The sequence below is a fragment of the Drosophila yakuba genome, chromosome 3L (genome assembly GCF_016746365.2).
Source record: "Drosophila yakuba strain Tai18E2 chromosome 3L, Prin_Dyak_Tai18E2_2.1, whole genome shotgun sequence".
NCBI classification, from domain to species: Eukaryota; Metazoa; Arthropoda; class Insecta; order Diptera; family Drosophilidae; genus Drosophila; species Drosophila yakuba.
Genome location: NC_052529.2, coordinates 15,432,714 through 15,450,376, shown reverse-complemented (window position 1 = coordinate 15,450,376; position 17,663 = coordinate 15,432,714). Strand labels below are relative to the sequence as shown.

At 40.7% G+C, this 17,663-nt stretch overlaps 1 protein-coding gene and 1 long non-coding RNA gene across 3 annotated transcripts; one reads left to right on the top strand and one right to left on the bottom strand.

Annotated features, from left to right (window-relative positions):
• Nucleotides 1-1,417, bottom strand: LOC6534190 (E3 ubiquitin-protein ligase makorin). The gene has a single exon (XM_002094837.3). It carries the CDS (start codon nucleotides 1,209-1,211, stop codon nucleotides 402-404), a length of 810 nt encoding a protein of 269 aa, XP_002094873.1. The 5' UTR covers nucleotides 1,212-1,417; the 3' UTR covers nucleotides 1-401.
• A 399-nt stretch (nucleotides 1,418-1,816) lies between these two features.
• LOC120321558 lies at nucleotides 1,817-2,621 on the top strand. Of its 2 annotated transcripts, none has more exons than XR_005561224.2 (2): nucleotides 1,817-2,317; nucleotides 2,410-2,621. It is a non-coding gene; the product is annotated as an uncharacterized LOC120321558 (long non-coding RNA). The 2 variants fall into 2 exon arrangements; XR_005561225.2 differs by having other exon boundaries at nucleotides 2,406-2,621.
• Nucleotides 2,622-17,663: the final 15,042 nt, after the last annotated feature.

Sequence of the window (17,663 nt, the reverse complement as noted above, 5' to 3'; positions counted from 1 at the left end):
ATTGTAAAATCAAAACATTTCAAAGAGATTCATTTTGATAGTATATTGAAAAAAAAAATAGATACTGCTCGGTAAATACATTGATTTCTATGATATTAAATGTCTGCAAGTATTCATATACTCAGTTGTATTTGCAAGACATACAAAAAATATAAGAAACCCGATTTACCAATTTCTAAAATGTATTTAAATGAAATGTACAGATGAAAAATACAGAAAGTCTCGAATTTCGTGGCATTTACCACATGAATAATTGTTATGTAACCCAACATTGGTACCTACACACAATACTTCGCTGCATTAAGAACTCGATATATGATTTATAGTTTGAATATCAATTACGTCTTCCTGGGATTTTATCCTTTTTTCACATTTCCTCCTGTTTCAGCTTAGTCAGCAGCTTAGTCTTCGTCGAAATGATCCGAGTAGTCGGAGTACTCGGAGCTACTGAAATCATAATCCGGGAGAGGAATGCCCAAAAAATGCATTCTAAGAAAAGCGAAAAATCCAGGTCGAATCCTTTGCCATGGAGGAATAGGAACCGGCAATCCCACATCGACGTGTACTCCGTTGGGCAGAGCGTGCTTATAGAAGCACTGGTTGCCAAAGGGGCATCGGCCTAATCCTCTTTCGAAGTACTTGCAGTCCCTATCACGCAAAGCGGCGCGGTAATCATTGAGCAGCTGGTCCTTCTCCTCCTTGGCCTCCACCCAAAAGGCACTGGGACACACAAAGTCCGACCACGCGCGGCATTCGGGACAAGCTTGCCGTACTTCGTAGTCGAAGTGCCTTGACTTGCGCCACCTGCAAATGCACTCGAAGCAGAATACGTGGTTGCAGCTGGGCAGGATGGCGAAACGCCGATCGCCTCCCTCCTTCTCCATGATCGTCTCGAAGCAAATGCCGCACTTCTTGTCCTGCGATCTGGCGATGGAGCAGCTCCACGACGGCTGCACGTTACTGCCCGGAGATGAAGAACCTCTCACTACGTCGGCCCAGGAGACACCTGGCGGCCCCCGGGCGGATGCACTGCAGCCAGCTCCAGTCGACGTGGTTGTCACCTCGTTCTGCTCGCGAGCCGTAGCACGTTTGTGGCTGGGCACGAACTCCGCGGCGTTGGCCCAGTTCCTCTGCTGACTCCAGGTGCTCGTGCTGGGCAGCTCCTCGGTGTCCTTGTCCACCTGGTGATCGCTGCTAGCGACTGTACTCATTTTGCTGCGATAGTTGATGTTTTTGGGGTCTTAGAATCACTGACAAGTGCGCACGATTACCGGCTTTGAGGGAATAGGGTTTTCTGAAATTTAGGCAGCTTTAATGCCAGGTGCAATTACAATTTCTAACTTTGTCGATTCAAGCACGTTGGATGACAGTCGCCATTTTGTTTTTGCAGTGTGACCAAAGTTATTCGTATCCTAAATCTATTTATCCGAATGCTGGGCAGCAAAGTACTTCGGAGTTATGTTAAAAAAAGTTTACAAAACCATTTCTAGTGGCATAATAATTAAGTACTGCATTTATATGATGACCAGACCACGCAATCATGGCTAGATATGGTCCAATTTATTGATTGATTGCGCATAAACACAATAACACGATTTCTCTAGCAAACGAAAGTTAACTATACATTCATTCTGGTAACTGTATACAAACTAGGTGGCAACACTGTTAGCCAATTTAACGCGTCTTTTAATGGTCAAATTCTTTCTAAGCGGAGATCAAATCTTGTTTCTTTTCATCCTTTTGAGGTAATAAGCACTTAAAGATCTGAAAGATGATTTCGCATGCAGATTCTTTGCAGAATCTGTTAAGCATTCGCACTGCTTGCTAAGGCACTCGAGCACTGCTTGCTGCAGCACATGCTTTGCTTTCATTTGCAGAATTATGTACTTTGTAAATAAGTTGTATTTTGTTGATCCTTGTTGATCCTTGCAATAAGTGTTATATCCTATTCAATAATAGCATATAAGAGCACAATTAAATGTATCGCAGATTTGCACTGCTGTTGTGTTAGCAGTCAGTTAACAAGTGAACTCGCAGAGCACAAAGCATGCTCTGCATATAATCAGCTTAAAATATCAGCGAACAAACAATTTCAATCAAATTGAAATCAAACGCTGCAGGAGGACGCCTCCAATCCTCACCTCCTCCAATTCTCGCATCCTTCCGAATCCCCCGTCATTACCCGCAGTTATGTTCCAGATTTACCTTGCTACGTGCAGCGCCACGTTGATTGCTCATATGTGTGCGATGCGCAGGCGATGGTGAAGGCGATGGCGAAGGCGAAGGCGATGGAGGTGAAAGAATAATAAAGGCGCAGGTACGTTCATATTCCTGGTGTGGGCAGGTGGAGTCGCGAGTCACTCGCTGACTCAGTCAGTCATTCACTCATTCACTCAGTCAGTCAGTCAGCCAGTTTTCCAGGTTGGCCCGAGCCGAGTCAAGCAGTCGAGCGCGAAATAAGCTTTGTCTGATGGACTGAGGTAAGTGAACAGTGGAGCAGATCCGCCAGGTGGAGATGATGCCACATGACACGCGGTGGAGCTGCCAGCAGCAATAGCACGACAGATTGATGATCAAAAATAAATGGAAGCCACTGTTTCTAGAAATTTCTATAACTTAAATTGAATTTTAAACTAAATTTTTAAACATTTATTTATTCTGGGAACAAAATAAAATAGTGTAATTTTTTGAAAAATCTCCAAACTAATGTACATACATAACAATTATGGGAATGTTAAAGCTAAGATAATTTGCATACATAAGTGAAACTTCTTTTGGAAAATATCTTCATATTTATTGATACTCAACCAAAACACACTCTTCAGATACACGTGCCTCCATTTTCCGAGTGTATCCAGGTATCGGATCCGCTTGGTTCCGCTTCGCTCGCAGGAGCCACATTTTTCAGCACCGTCGTGTCGTGGAAATCCATTTCGGCTGTTAATGCGACATTCAGTCATTAAAATTTCAGGAGGCGCTACTCAGACAAAGCATGATATTGTTATTATTATTCGCCAGTGTTTGGCTAAAATGCCAGCCAGTTGCCAGCAAGTTGCCAGCTAGCGGCGCAACAGCTGCCAACAGCTGCTGCAGAACAACTGCGTACAACGCGGCGTATGCGTAATGTGCGCACTGCTGATGCTGCTTAATTCAAATTAAATTTGCCCTGGGTCACGCGAATGTTGTGTCGTATTGCAAGTGTGGGATGACAAATGTGAGGTGGCGGGGATGTAGGGATGGGGATTGAAGTACAGAATCAAGAGCGGAGCAAATTGGCAAATAAAATTTTTGCCAGCGCCAAGGAAATATAAAAAGTTGACTTGAGTTAGAGAAGTTTGTGCTGGGTGGGGAGAAGCGTGTAAAAAGAGACGTAAACTTTCGTGTGTGTAATTAAATGTACTTGTTGCTGGCAATATTTCCCCCTTTTCCACTTCCCCCCCTCGCCACCAACAACCCAAGCCATCGAAAGAAGCCCCAAGGAGAAGTGACACTAATTAAATGCCCATGGAGCGGATGTTTATTTTCTCAAGCGGAGCGACAGAAGCATATTGCCGTTTGAGTTGCTTTTAAATGATGGAAAATATGCACAGCCATCCTGCTCCTGCTCCTGCATCTGCTCTTCCGGCCACCTCTACTGTCATTCCTCATTCGGGCCAAAAACTTTGAAAGCCAAGGAAGTGTCACATGGTTTGGCCCCTGACGGTTCTACACACAATTAAGTTGATTTGTTGCCTGTTGCGGTCGAAAGCTAACGAAGGCTACCGGCCTCTCAGGAGCCTCTCCTTCTAATGGAAGGATATCTGCGCACATACACTCGTCTACGGGAAATGCATTTTCAGCTGCCACCCACACGTATAAGTGCAGCTCTGTGGGCATTTTGATTTGAAGTTCTTTTGGGCGGGGATGAAAGATTTCTTGATGGATTTCCGGTGTGACGGACGTTGAAATTTATCTCTAAGAAAGCCACAAGCAAGGCAGATCACGCTGATGTCAAATAAAATCAATAACTAAATGATTTTTAAAGAACTTAAAGCTACCTTTTTGCTCAAGACGTTATCTTGTGATAGGCGTTCCTATTTAACCAATAACATTTACATGCGATCTCAACTTTCTAGCTTTTGTAGTTCCTGAGATTGACTCGGTTATTGATCCTGATCAAGAATATATGTACATACATATATACTTTATATGGTCGGAAACGCCTCCTTCTGCCTGCTACATACTTTTCAACGAATCTAGTTACTCGACGAGTAACGGGCATAAATACAAATGCTAATACTAAAACCATATGTCAAAAACAGTTCTGTGCTTGCACAAAAAATAGCAAATAACGAAAAGACAAAGAGCGACGCTCATAATCCTTAGATTTCCATCCATTAAACGTGCTTATATGTTTGCAATCAACAAGCAAAGCAAGCGCGACAAAAACTTATGGCAATCATATAATAAAAAAGAAAATATCTGCAAAAGAAGCGGGCGCAAAAAATGAAAATGCAGAAGTGGCAAACTTTCGCCAGTCGTGAGTCTCAACTTCATTGGAGTGCTCCTCCTAGTCGTACGTGTCTGCACTGGCAAAACAAACAATAAAAACTGGGCAAAGATCCTGCCCAGAAATGCGGAGAGGTCGAGGGGCACTGCAAGCCTTTAAAGTGCAGCAAATTGCATTTGAAGTTTGCAGCAATATTTTTTCTTCCGTCTGAAAACAAGGAGCGAAAACAATTTCTAGATGCGCATTGAGCAAAAGGGCACAAATACGAAATTGCGAGGAAAATGTTGTGGAAACAATGAAATTGAAACTTAACTCGTGAAATATTCAAAGTCAGATTTGCAGTTACTTTCGATCTATTGTGGCTAAATGCAAACAAAACAAGGAATGCTCACATACCGATGCTAAATACCCTATTCGGACGTCGAATTTATAACTTTAAAAATATTTCAAAAATACAAAAAAGAAACTAAAATTGTATATATGATTACATGTTTTCTATTAAACCTATTTAGCATTAGGCATAATATATATATTTTGTTGAATATTGTAAAAATTATTTTAAAAAGATATATAATTCTAAGAATATAATCATAATAATTACTATCGAATTCTCTTTTGTAAAGCGTATTTAAAAAACTTAGAAGAACCCAAAAAAAAGTAAAACAATGGGCTGCAAATAGTTTGCTTGAACCGAAGCTGTTGCTCCTTTGAGTGTTTTATTGTTTAGTTAGTTTAATGGGTCTGCATGGAATAGTTGAGCAAGACTGAAGCCTGGTGGAAAATTAAATAAAACTTCAGGTAAATTGCACCTGGCAGAAAGTAAGTCAAGTTGAATTTGTTGATTGAAGGAAATGCTGAGGCTAAAGGAAAAGTTATACTTCGGATTTGGGTTTCTAGTATGCAAAGTCAAATACGGAAACACCAGTGTGTATTAAATGTCTTTTAATATTCAAAAATTAACAAAATATATGCTTGTATATTATAGAATCTAAGAAACTAACAAAAGCTATTCAAAATCGTCTGTGGCCTCAAGCATTCGAATTAATCAATTAGTGCAATTTTATTTCCTTCAGATTTGATCACCTGGCATTAACTGAATACCGCAATGAAATCAGATATTCCGAAGTAATTAAAAGGACATGAAAATGTACAAAGTACAAGACCGGAATTTTCCTACTAATCCCGGCTATTTGAGCTTTGATTGAATACCGCCAAGGACAATGACAATTCCGCTGATGGTGATGGAGCTACAACTGATGGTTGATGGTTGATGGCGATGGCATAACAATAAACATCAAGGAAGGAGTGTAAAAACAAGCGTTTCCATTCCAGATTCAACTACTCCACTGAGAGAAAAGTCGTTGTATTTTCAACTTTCAACGGAGAAACTTAATTAACAGATATACTTAACTTTCTAAAAATCAACAGAAAATCTGCTCGTAAATGCATAATAAACCTACGTCTTCTATACCAATAAAAAGTATATCTTTTATAGTTAGAAACAAAAGTTCCTAACAGAAATGATAATTGATTGTAATTAAATTGAAAAGAAAACTTATTCCCTTTTATAAATATTTTGATTTACTTAATTTCTTTTTGTAAAACAATTTTTTCTGGGAGACTCAATGATTTATTTACTTGAGGTAACAACATAATGAAGTCCAGTAAACTTTTTGCGTTGATTTTGGCTACGCTTAAATCGTTCTTAGCTATTTAACATTGAAAAATATGCAACATGAAAACTTTTTTATCAGTGCACTCTTGCACACACCCACATACAGATACTTAGTATTTTACTGCCGACACTAAAGTCCAAGCACCAAAAGGAAACTTTGTCACACACACCAACAGTCAAACAGTCCAACAGTCCAACAGTGGGAGAGTCGGAAAATGGGGGATAGTGAGCAATTACAAGAACGAGACTGCCAAATGAAAATGGAAAATTGGCAGGGGAAAAGCCGAAATTATACAGCCGTCGTCTTCATGTGACGACAACGCACCCGCAAGGCTATTAAAACTTATGCGTAGCTCATATAACACTTTTAATGCCAATCAAAGTCGCAACTCAAACTCGGCGTAGAAAAAATAAAATACGAGTAATATATGGCGAAAAGATTCCAAGCAAATAGCATCAGAAACTTTTACCTTTTGTTTCCAAAAAACACTCCTGCAAAGAGGCAAAAAAAAAAATAAAAGAAAATAACTACAAGTCAAGGCAAGTCGGAAAGTCAAACAAAAGCTCATTGAAAATGGGGAAAACAAAAACAAAAAACCCCTCAAAAAAAAAAAGAAGGAAAACTGAGAAAGAATCAAGTGTAATAGAAAGTAAAAGAAAAGCAATAAAGCCAAGGAAACGGCGCAAAGCGAAAAGAAATTGTCACAAATACAAATAGGAAATTGACGCGGAAAAACAATAAGAGGAAGAAACAATATGAAGAAAATATGAGAGACGTGCGAAACTTTTCCCCAGCCGAAAAGAAAGAAAATTCGTAGAATCTCAACCCTGGGGGTGGGCGTGGCACACCATATTTGCCCATTTTCTTTTCATTTCTCGTGTCCTGGGTTTTGCCCATGTAACGAATTTAATCTTTTACGCTAACGCTTTCTGCGGGAAAATGGGTGCTGGAAAATAGAGGGGCTGGGAAATAGGGGGGGGGGGAGGAGGGGGCGTAGGGGGTAATCGGGAGTGGTGCGTAGGAAATCTGTTAGACGGGCCCATTGTTGGGTTTATTTATAGACCTCAAATGGCCTCAGCCCGAGGATGTGGCATTTGTTTGTAATGACATGTACAATGGGTTGGGTTCCGCAGTAGGATCGGGTTTGGAGTCAGCAGTCGGGGATTGGGGGTCGGGTTTTGTAGGGGCTGATGTGTGGGATGGATGCCTAAGTAAACAAAAGAGTTGTACCATCCGTATGTGCACACACGTAACCCGAGAAATGAGGTGGGCCTCCATTAAAAGACCTGATAAAAACGGCTTAAAAAAGCTTTTAACGCAGCCGAATAAAGAAAAGCCAGAGATGAGAGACGTTTTCGCACAATGGGGTCATGTCAAGAAAGGGGGGAAGGGTTAATGGCTAGCAACTTTCAGACTGTTAGGTTAATTAAATTGTAAATAGATTGGCACTTGCTATCATTACAGCGTATACTATTTCATATTTTAAACACACTTTTGATCTCTGCGGAAGTGAATAAAGTGATCTCTTAACATCTCCTGAACTATAAAGAAAAAAGACTTTGAACTCGTTTACCTGCTTGCTGAGCAGTCTGCAAATATATCAAAATATTGTTTATCTTTGCTTTTTCAATAAGCTTTTCTAAGAAAGCAATCACGCATCGAAAATGCCCATAGGCTTGGCATTAAGTCTGGTCTTGTTTTCGCCTCGCGTTTTCCTGCCTACAGGAATTCCCAGTTCCAATTAAATCCGGAAATTCCCCGGAAAATTATTTCGCAACCTCAAATATTGCCACAATTCCAATGGCGTGTTACTCGCTCGGATTCCCCACTTGGAGTCCGATGAAAGGAGCACTTCCTGCACTTCACCTTGACCTTGAGTGCCTTGGCATTTGAAGTGTTACTTTTATTGTATTTCACTGACAAGTGTCGGGTGGGCGGGGCAATGCTGAACACAATGTCAAGTGACCCGAAGGTACAAATAATCCAGCTCGAAAAAGAACAAAAAAAGTGAAAATGCAGAGACAACGACGACGACCGAGGGAGACATCATAAGCGTGTGGCACTGGACAAACATTAAGCACCGACACGCCCCATACGACACGAAAAGGGATGGCATCGAAAGCCCAGTGAAAAGGAGCCAGTAACCCGGGAAATTAATAATACTCGTAGTGCTGCTCAGGTGCCTCACAAGTATGCAAAATCGCTGGAATGCATATTGATAAATTCCAGCACAAAGAGAACGATGGCAGGCCCAGATACAATGCGAAGTATTTCTCGGGTTCGAGAGCTAGAGATGCCAAGTACAAGGTACAAATCAAAGAAAATACCTGGGGTAGCAGGAAAACAATTCAATTATCATATTTTGACAATTACACTTTCCTTTGATACATCTTCCATCGATTTATATTTCTTTTAAATTCCTTCAATACTTTTCTTATTAGTTATTCCAACTCACACGCTTTCAGAAGTTTCTTCTATTGAAACATTAAAATAAAGTATTTCTAATATTCTTCTTTGGAAGGATATGCAGTAAAATTACAACATCTTCAACAATACAATTCTACAATATATTATAAACTCAGCATACATTCACGACAAACTCACATCCCTGCCCAGTTGAATCCGCATCTTCAACGCGAAACGCGAATGCGAGTGGAAATGCCAATCCGGCAGGCTGAGACGCAGCCGCCAGCACAAAGTATGCATCTCGAAATGCATAGAACCGAGGCACTGGGCCCGACATTCGACATCCCACATCCCACGGAGCCCACAGAGCCAGGGATCCTCGCCAGCTGGCCCACTCTGACCCCCATTTGCTGCTGGCGGAGGAACGTGGATGGATGCAGGCACCTCGTCCTCAGCTCATTCTCAGTTTGCCTGCATATTGATTGAATGCAACTGTCATACATGCCAATGCCATAAACAAGCTGCAGATGCAGCTGGAACCGAACTGAAGCTCGAACTGGAACTTCTTCTCGGCAACGCATTTCAAAATTGTATGCAAAAATGCAGAAGCCGTGTCCTGGCATCTCGCATCGAGGCTAAAACTGGGAAATGCCCAGCTTTTCGTACTCTACATTTCAGTTGTGTCGGGCATAATTGTTAAGAAACTGTGAGAAATAAGTTCGATCCCTTTTCTTTTGAGTGCAAGACATTCATTAAATAAATTCATTACTGAATTAAGATACAAGCTAGTGTAATTGAGCAACTACATTGAATTGAACTAATATTAGTGAACTTAGTGCACTTTTAAAAGGACATTCCCAGAGCAGCGCGAATGCTTCGATTCCTAGGATGTTGTGTCATCCCTTCTAATACCCTGCTACCCAATAAAGGCATACTCTCCCGATTTGCATATGTGTAAGTGGAGATAGCTTTGCCGGTGAGAATGCACACATATGTCTGGATATTTGCTGGTACGATTGTGAAATATGGCATAGCCAAAATGCTTGGCGTTGCGTGGCGAGGTCGAACCAGAAGGCACAGCGCGACCGCTATTTTCAGCTGCCGATAAGACTCCGCCTCTCTGTCTGTGTGTCATGTGTGTGCATGCACACTGAAAACAATTACACTTACTTCGAAGGTCATGAAAAGTGTATACCAAAACAAACATTTCATAGTTCATTTAATGTGGATGTTTACAAAAAACAAAGTAATTTGTAATTACAGGATTTTCTCTTAAAAATGTTTTGATGTATACTACAATGTTGTAGGTTTTACAAGTTTGTTTGAGTAAGCTAAATAAACTAATCTCAAAAACAGACTCTATTAAAACACAATGGTAAATTTGCTTTATACATTTAAGATTTATAACTTCTCCTAAATATAATAAAAATAATTTTGAGTAGCTAAAACATATTATAAAACTTTATTAAAAAGTTGCTTTATGAAATCCTTAATTTTTGTTTTTATGGTTTGAAGCTCTTTATTTTTTTCTTCAGAACTCCATTTCTCTCAGTGCTCTGCTGCAGATGTGTGAATCTGTGTCACACAATGTAGCTGCAGATGAACTATTCGGCGGTGGGGGCTCAAGGGGGCAGAAGTGGGAAGTGGGCAGACAGCAAGTCGAAGCTCAAACGATTTTTGCAAATTATTTGCAAACAGTTGAACTTTTGACGTTGATTTTTGCATGGCACACAGCTATTGTTGTTTGTCTGGTAATTGCAGCGCCGAGGGGTCAGGGGTAGGGTCAGGGGTTTCATGGAGAGGGGGGTGCATATATGGATTGAGGTTGCACTTGGCAATATGTCAGCAGCTTATCGCTTCATTACGCTGACTTGACAAGGCGCCTGGCTCTGAGTCCTGCGACTTAATGAGAACGCTCCACAGAATGCATTGTCTATCTCGCTCATGTCATACCAATACCGCCCCCGCCCCCGCCTCTCAAGTTATGCATACATGAGTACATAGCCTGTCGTCACATTTTTGATTTCCCTGCAAAATTGAATGCGAAAGGCGGAGATCAAATCCTTATGCCCTTTGTGGAACTTTTTCGCCAGACTGAATGGCTCACAAGGGGGTGCGATGTGCAAGGGAAAGGAACTCTTCTTGTCTGAGTAGTTCGTCATATTAATTTTTGATAAAAGCGAGAAGCTCGTGATAAGAGCAGGAGGTCGGGATGTGTCTGCAATCCGAGGCAAGTGCTGCGACAAACGGTGGCAAAGGATTTGTCGGATTGACAGCCAGAGAAGTGGGAATACGAGTACGAAGCAGAGGACGCAAAGGATGTCCAGGACATGAGTTTTCAACTGCAATCACTCAGTGAGTTCGCCAGGGGAGTTTCACTCACATCAAAAGATTTCCCTAAGCACAAGCCTTTTGGCTCTGAAATTCAATTAAGCCGAGGCTGTTTTGTTTTCTTTTGTTTTGTTTAGTTGAGTTTTTGGTGGTTTACTCGTCATGTGGGAATTCAACACTTCATTTAAAAAGGTAAACGTATTCTGAGGCAAATGGTAGAATTCAATGAATGCATTTGTTTCCCTTAAAGAGTTTATGCATCCCCAAGAGGTAAACATTCCTTTATGACATTTTAAGGGAATCATTTGATTAGATCATTCTCTTCCTTCCTGACCAAAATTGTGATACCCAAAAAAATCGAGCAATTAATCAATTTAATAGCTTTTTCCACGACTCAGTCGCATAGAAGCCAACGTGATTGCAATCATTAGAGGCGCAAAAATCAAACTTTCCAGACATTTCCCCTCGAAGCCCGACTGCTGAATAACTTTTTCACCCATTTCCTTTTCAATTAATTTTTATTAAAAACCTTTTCTTTATCGAGCCTTTTTTACCAATTCGTCGAAGAGGAAATCAATAGCAGACTTTGTTAACCGAACCGTGTAATAAAATTTTTTCCGTGTTACCTACAACAACGGGGCAGAAAGAAAAACTTTATAGAGGTAGAAAAAGGTAACACAAATTGGCATATTAATTTTTTTTCTTAAACTTTATTTAAAAGTTGTTTTCTTGACCGCTTCACAGTTTAATCAAGTTCATTAGAAGCCGGGCAAGCCGATGCTTTGTTTTAATTATGCACCAGACAGGAGACATTAGGAGGATGGCCAAGGGGGGGCAGGAGTTGGAGCCAGTTTTAAGTTTTCCGAAATTAAATTAATTACGCGGGCAAGCAATTAAGAGAACTGTCTGCCGCACAGTCGCCGTCCAAAAAGAGAAAGAGAGAGAGAGCAAAGAGAAGGATGCGATGGCCAGATAACTTTATAACACGAAGATAATAGTCCTGGGCGCTGAAAGGACATAAAAGAAACCCATTCGCAGCTGGGGGATAATGAGCACGCCACTCCAAATTCATTAGGTGAAAAGATTGCAATGCAATGTCCCAGGAATTAGCCGGCATTAAAATGGTTTGCAAAAATAAATTAATTGCCATCTCGCCGGAATTTAGCAATAGCTAACATATTTTTGGGGAAAAGTAGAGTAAACTATTTGTGGTAGAATGATAAGTAGCTAAGCACAAGCAATAGTCAAGCTATGCAAATTCCACGTGGACTGAACTGACATGAGTGACTTGAAGGATTTCGTTGGAATTCAATGTGGAAATTAATCCCGCAATTACTGGCATGATCCATTAAGCCGCTGTTATCCGCCCCACTTGAACAGCCCTCAAAAGCGCATTTTCCCCGGTGTTTGCTGATTTTTAATTCATCAACAAGTTGGAGGCGGCAGGCAGTTGGATTCCTGGCAGCAAGCCGATACATCTTCGTCACAAAGGTGCCTCCATGGCGATGGAGCTGCTGTAGGGGAGGTGTAGGTGGAACTGCTAGGCGCTTCCTGGGCGCTCCAGGCTAAAGGAGATGGAGAAGGGAAAATAAGGGGGGGAATGCATTAAGGGATATGCCGACGTTGGGTAGAATTTGTGTCCTCGGCCGTTTGTGAATGGCCCAAGGTAAATGAACAGCGCGAAGACAAAGCGTCAGGGCCAAACAAAAGCAAACTACAGCAGATGGATGAGAAGAGGAGAGTGGAGGGGGGAGTGGAGGGGGGAGTGAAGGGGGGAGAGAAGGGGAGTGGATGGAAAAAAAGGGCACCCAGACAACAATCCCACGAAGGACATGTCAATTTTCATTACAAACAAAAAGCTAAAAGGCTCCCCCTCATGCGAGCCAAAAGTTCCTTGCCATGATTAAGGTGCCTTAAAAAGGATATACCTCCGAACTACACCCGGGGAACTACACCCCCCGACCCCTCCCCCCTCGCCCCCGTGGCGTCAAAAAGTGGCCCATAAGTCATTCCCACAAATCGGAAAATCTCTTCGCCGCCGGCTGCCGTGGCATTAGTCCATGGATGTGGATCTGGATGTAGATGTGGCTGTGGCTGTGCATGCAGATGGGAGTGAGAAAGCGAATGTGACGCGGGTAGTGCTGGCTTCACGCCTCAATGCCCGCCAGAAACGGACGACAGATGGCGCTGCCCGGAACCCTAGGCGTATGCGTGATATTTGCATAGCCTCTATGCTGGGCAGATTGGTGATTAATTAGGGATGTCGGTAGTAAATTAGCGAATGAACTGGAAACTGAAACTGAAACTGGGAAAATCAGAAAGCGTCCAGATGAATAAGTGAACCTATTGCCTAGTAAATTTATGGCCCAATCTGATATCATTCTACTGCTAAAGATTATCTAATTTATATACATAGATATTCCAGCTTATATCCAGTTGTAGCCATAGAATGAAGACTAGAAAACTTAGAAGACGTATTATTCACTTATAAAAAGATACATAGATAAACTAAAATATTTTGGAAAATTATTAATTAGCCAACATTTACATGTGCTTTCTCAAATAGGAAGAAGTTAGAGCTTAAACAAATTTAATAAGGTGTAAACCACACAAGTTAGCATGTGTGATTACCCGGCAGTGGCTTAAGGCAAAAGTCAGTTGCCTTTTTTGCAAGACCGACTGATTCGACAACCTGCACAGCAAAATTAGTCAGCAAAAGTGGGGAAAAAGACTAGGTTTAAACTCTTGCCCAGTTCTGGAAAACAAAAACCGAGCTGCTGACATGGCCTCGCCCACAGATCCACAGATTCAGAGAAGCATAGGAGCATAGGAGAACCTACGCCCCACTGTTTAACCAACTTCAAAACCGAACTTTGCCAGCTACTCAAAGTCAACAACTGCAGGTTCGACCCTCCAGACCTCCAGACATACAAATACACAGAAGATGGAGGGCTGCGGGGAACGAGGGGAACCTGTCACATGGATTGTCAACAAAATGCAACAAATTGGCAAAAAACTTTTTTCGTATGACCAGCTAAATTAAAACCCCAAGCAAATACGAGGACGAGGACGAGGACATCCCCGCACACAACAACCAGAGCAAAGCAAAAAGTGACCAACTGCCGAAAGCTACAAATTCCCAGGGCGCAACGAAAAACATCACAGTAAAAGGATAACAAATATGCAAGCGCTCGGGATTTTATGCAATGCAATAGAAAATAAACAAAAGAGAGGAGTGGAATAAAAAATATTTGGGAAAAAAACGTACCTGCTTCTAACCTGGCAAACAAATTTTATTCAATTTTTTGTTTATCTAATGGCAGAGTAAAAATGCAAACAAGGGCTGCTGGATGGTCCCCAAAAATACGGCAAAGCTGCAGGCGCACAAAAGTTTTTCCTGATTAGATGGTAGAATGCCATGTAAACCCTATATATACGACTATTTGAATATTTTGATATAGGTACTTAGAAATTTACCCTATGTATTTTAAACAATATAAGTATATACAAAGTTGGCTATGTGTCTGCCATATATATAAATATAATTATTTACGAATTTAAAAAGTCTTTAAAATCATGAACCCTTTCAAAACATACAATTAAACTACTCAAATTTGTATTATAAATTTAAAATTCAAATTAAAAATGAATGTAAACTATTTAAGTCAGTTTATAAACAATAATAAATAACAGCCATTTGGCGTGCTACTTTAGTTTTCCATCACATTGCATATTTTTTCCGAAATCAAACATTCGAACAGATGGCTGAAAATCGCTCCGCTTGTCGCATCTATTGAGTTCTTTGCAGTTTTCCACTGCAGCAACATTTGTGGAAACGAGGGCGCAGATTTATTTGATTATTGATTGTGGGCAGGTATCGTTTTGGGGGGTCGTCCACTTGGGCATTGGGTATTGGGTATTGGGTGGCCAATAGGTAAACTGGCGCGGAATAAGCATAACCAAACTGTCGTCGATGGCGCAATAGCAAAACTACACTGATGGCACTTGAAGCGCGGCTGGGAAATTGTTTATATGATGGATATGTTTGCTCTCGGGGGCACATACACACTTGTATACATCTCCATTTATAGAATTGAATGCGTTGGAAAAAAGGCAACATAAAGAGTAGCATTCGAGTTGGTTTCTGGGGGATTTAACACACATTGTGTGTGCGGTTTAAGTTGCATCTACATATGGATGTTATTTAATAAATAGAGTTATTCCAAAAATATTTAAAAAATTAAAAAGACTATAAAAAAGTTATCTAAACTTATACAAAAGGGATTTGGTAAGTTTAAACATTTTAAAAGAGCTTTTTTTAAAGGAAGGAAGCCATGAGGCTTAATCATTTTTAATCACACTTAAAGGCCAATTCATGAATCCTTAAATGTAATATCTGGAAGGTATCTCTTAATGTTTTTTTAAATAAATCTTGTTTCAGGAATGGAAGGCGTCTTGCAACATTGCTCACATTGTAATTAAACTCGTGGCCGGAAAGGCCACAACCGAAACAGAACTTGCCCAATTTCCTTTTATCCTTTATCCTTGATCCTTTTCTGGCATAAAATACACGTTCATATATATTGTATATGCATTTCCATTTTCATTTCCATGGGAATGGGAATGGGAACGGCAGCAAACTGCTGACCAAATCAATTTCGCAATGCAAAATGAAAATGTTACAAGGGATTTTCGGGGATCGATGCGGACGGACTGCGGAAATTTGTTGCCGCTGCTTAGATGCCCGTAAAATTGCATGCGGAAAAGCAGCACAAACATTACGTACCAGGATTGCGAGCGGAAAAACTACGACTACGAATTTTCCAAAGGTGCAGCAGTGTTGTTGTGTTGCAAATTGTGCCAGCGTTTGTGCGCATATTAGACGCCATTGAATTGGACGTGGGTGTGGCGGGGTGCATGTGTACGTGCCACAAAATGGGGAGATTCCACCAGAAGCTGCAAATTTGCAGCAGCTGCAGCGCGGATCCCCAAAAGGGGATCAACAGGTGGGGCAGCCCAGTGGGAAAATCCAGCTAGCGAGCTTTCCCGGCTGCATCCATCTAGTTTGGTGAGGTGGTAATTTCAATTGAAAGCAATTTATAGATTCCTTTATTGCATACTTTGTGCGGAATTCGAGACTTTTGATGGCTAGCTTGATTGGAAAACAAAGGTATTACATTTTGATATATGCAACGAAATCACAGGGAAAATTGTGGTTTATTTCAACAAAATATTTAAATAATTTATATGTAATAAAATGTATCATTCCGAAAGTTTAATAAGAAGATTGCTTTTTAGATTTCATCATGTGGTCTAATCACTTATGCATAATTCATCACTCAAGGAATAAATAGTAAAGTTATATTTAATGACTCTTTAAGTTAATTACACTCATTGTTCACGGACAGTGAAAAAGCAACCAATGCGATTAAGATTTCCGCTTTATTGACAATTATTTAAGCCCGCAAGCAACTAGTTGAATTGCGCCACAGAAATTATGCACATTTAACCCGCAATGCCCAAATGTGTCTGTTCGAAAGCCACTCAAAGGATCTGGCGGCCAGTAATGTCCTTTGTCTATTGTCCTTGTTAAATCATCACAAGCGCAATTATAATTAAGGGCACAAAATGGCATAACAATAGTGGCAACAAAAACCCTTCCCTCGCATTTGCCCATCAATAATGCTCACTCTTATGCAGCCGTACGGCAAAATAATAATAATATTACATAATAAACTATTAAATCGGAAAATATGGTGGTGAGGGGGTCGTGGGGAAAGGGAGTCGGATGCATGTGTAAACAAATTGCAATTGTTTTATCAAGCATGCTTTTGTCCTTTTCCATGACAACAGAGGGGGAAAACAAAGTTCGCAGCGTTAGTCGATGACAAGCAAATGCTCTATTAATTTGTAATAAATGTAAAAGTTCAGAAACTTTTAAATTCAACTTTCAACTTGACTCTTTATGTACTAACTCACATTATTTAGTAGTTAGGTTGATATTGAAATAACTATTGAGCATTTGCACATGTTTCAATGCTGATAATCAATGCAATACATATGTAGGATAATATACTCCTACTTCTAATGGCAAACCGAACTTAAGCTGATGCATTCTACTCAAGTTAATATCTCTGATTATAATCTAAAATGGAGCATTCCAAATATCTAACGAGTGGCATCGGATTAAATAGCAATGGCAAACCCCTTGAAATTATCATAATAGCCCACTTCCAAAAGCGCATTAAACAATAACGAGTGGCAAATGGGAAATTGTGTAAAATTGTTACAGCAAGCACATCATAATATGGAAGGCATTGATTTGGCAATAGATATATGTATCTCTGGTGCACTGATTTCTACATTTATATATATATATAGTTGAGCTATTTCGCAAGCCATATAGAGATATGTATGAACATATAAAGACGTATGTGACTGTTGAATGCATTAGCAATTTCTATGGCTCGAATGGGAGGCTCCGAGGGAAATGGAAGCTCGGGTGCAACAGTTCAAAGTGTTGACAGTCCATGCGTGCATTCTGCATGTGTGTGTGTGCGTGTGTGTGTGTGTGTGTGCGTGAGTGTGTGTGTGTGTGAACTTTGTAAGCCATCCAGGTGAAATGCAACCCAACACCACCCTGTTTGCCTGCTGGCAGCTTGAAATGATAAATATGCAATCGAGGCAAAGGTGAACAATTTTTATATGCATTTCCCCAGCTCTCTGTCTTTCTCTCTTCCCCCCCCCTTCGACCTATACTG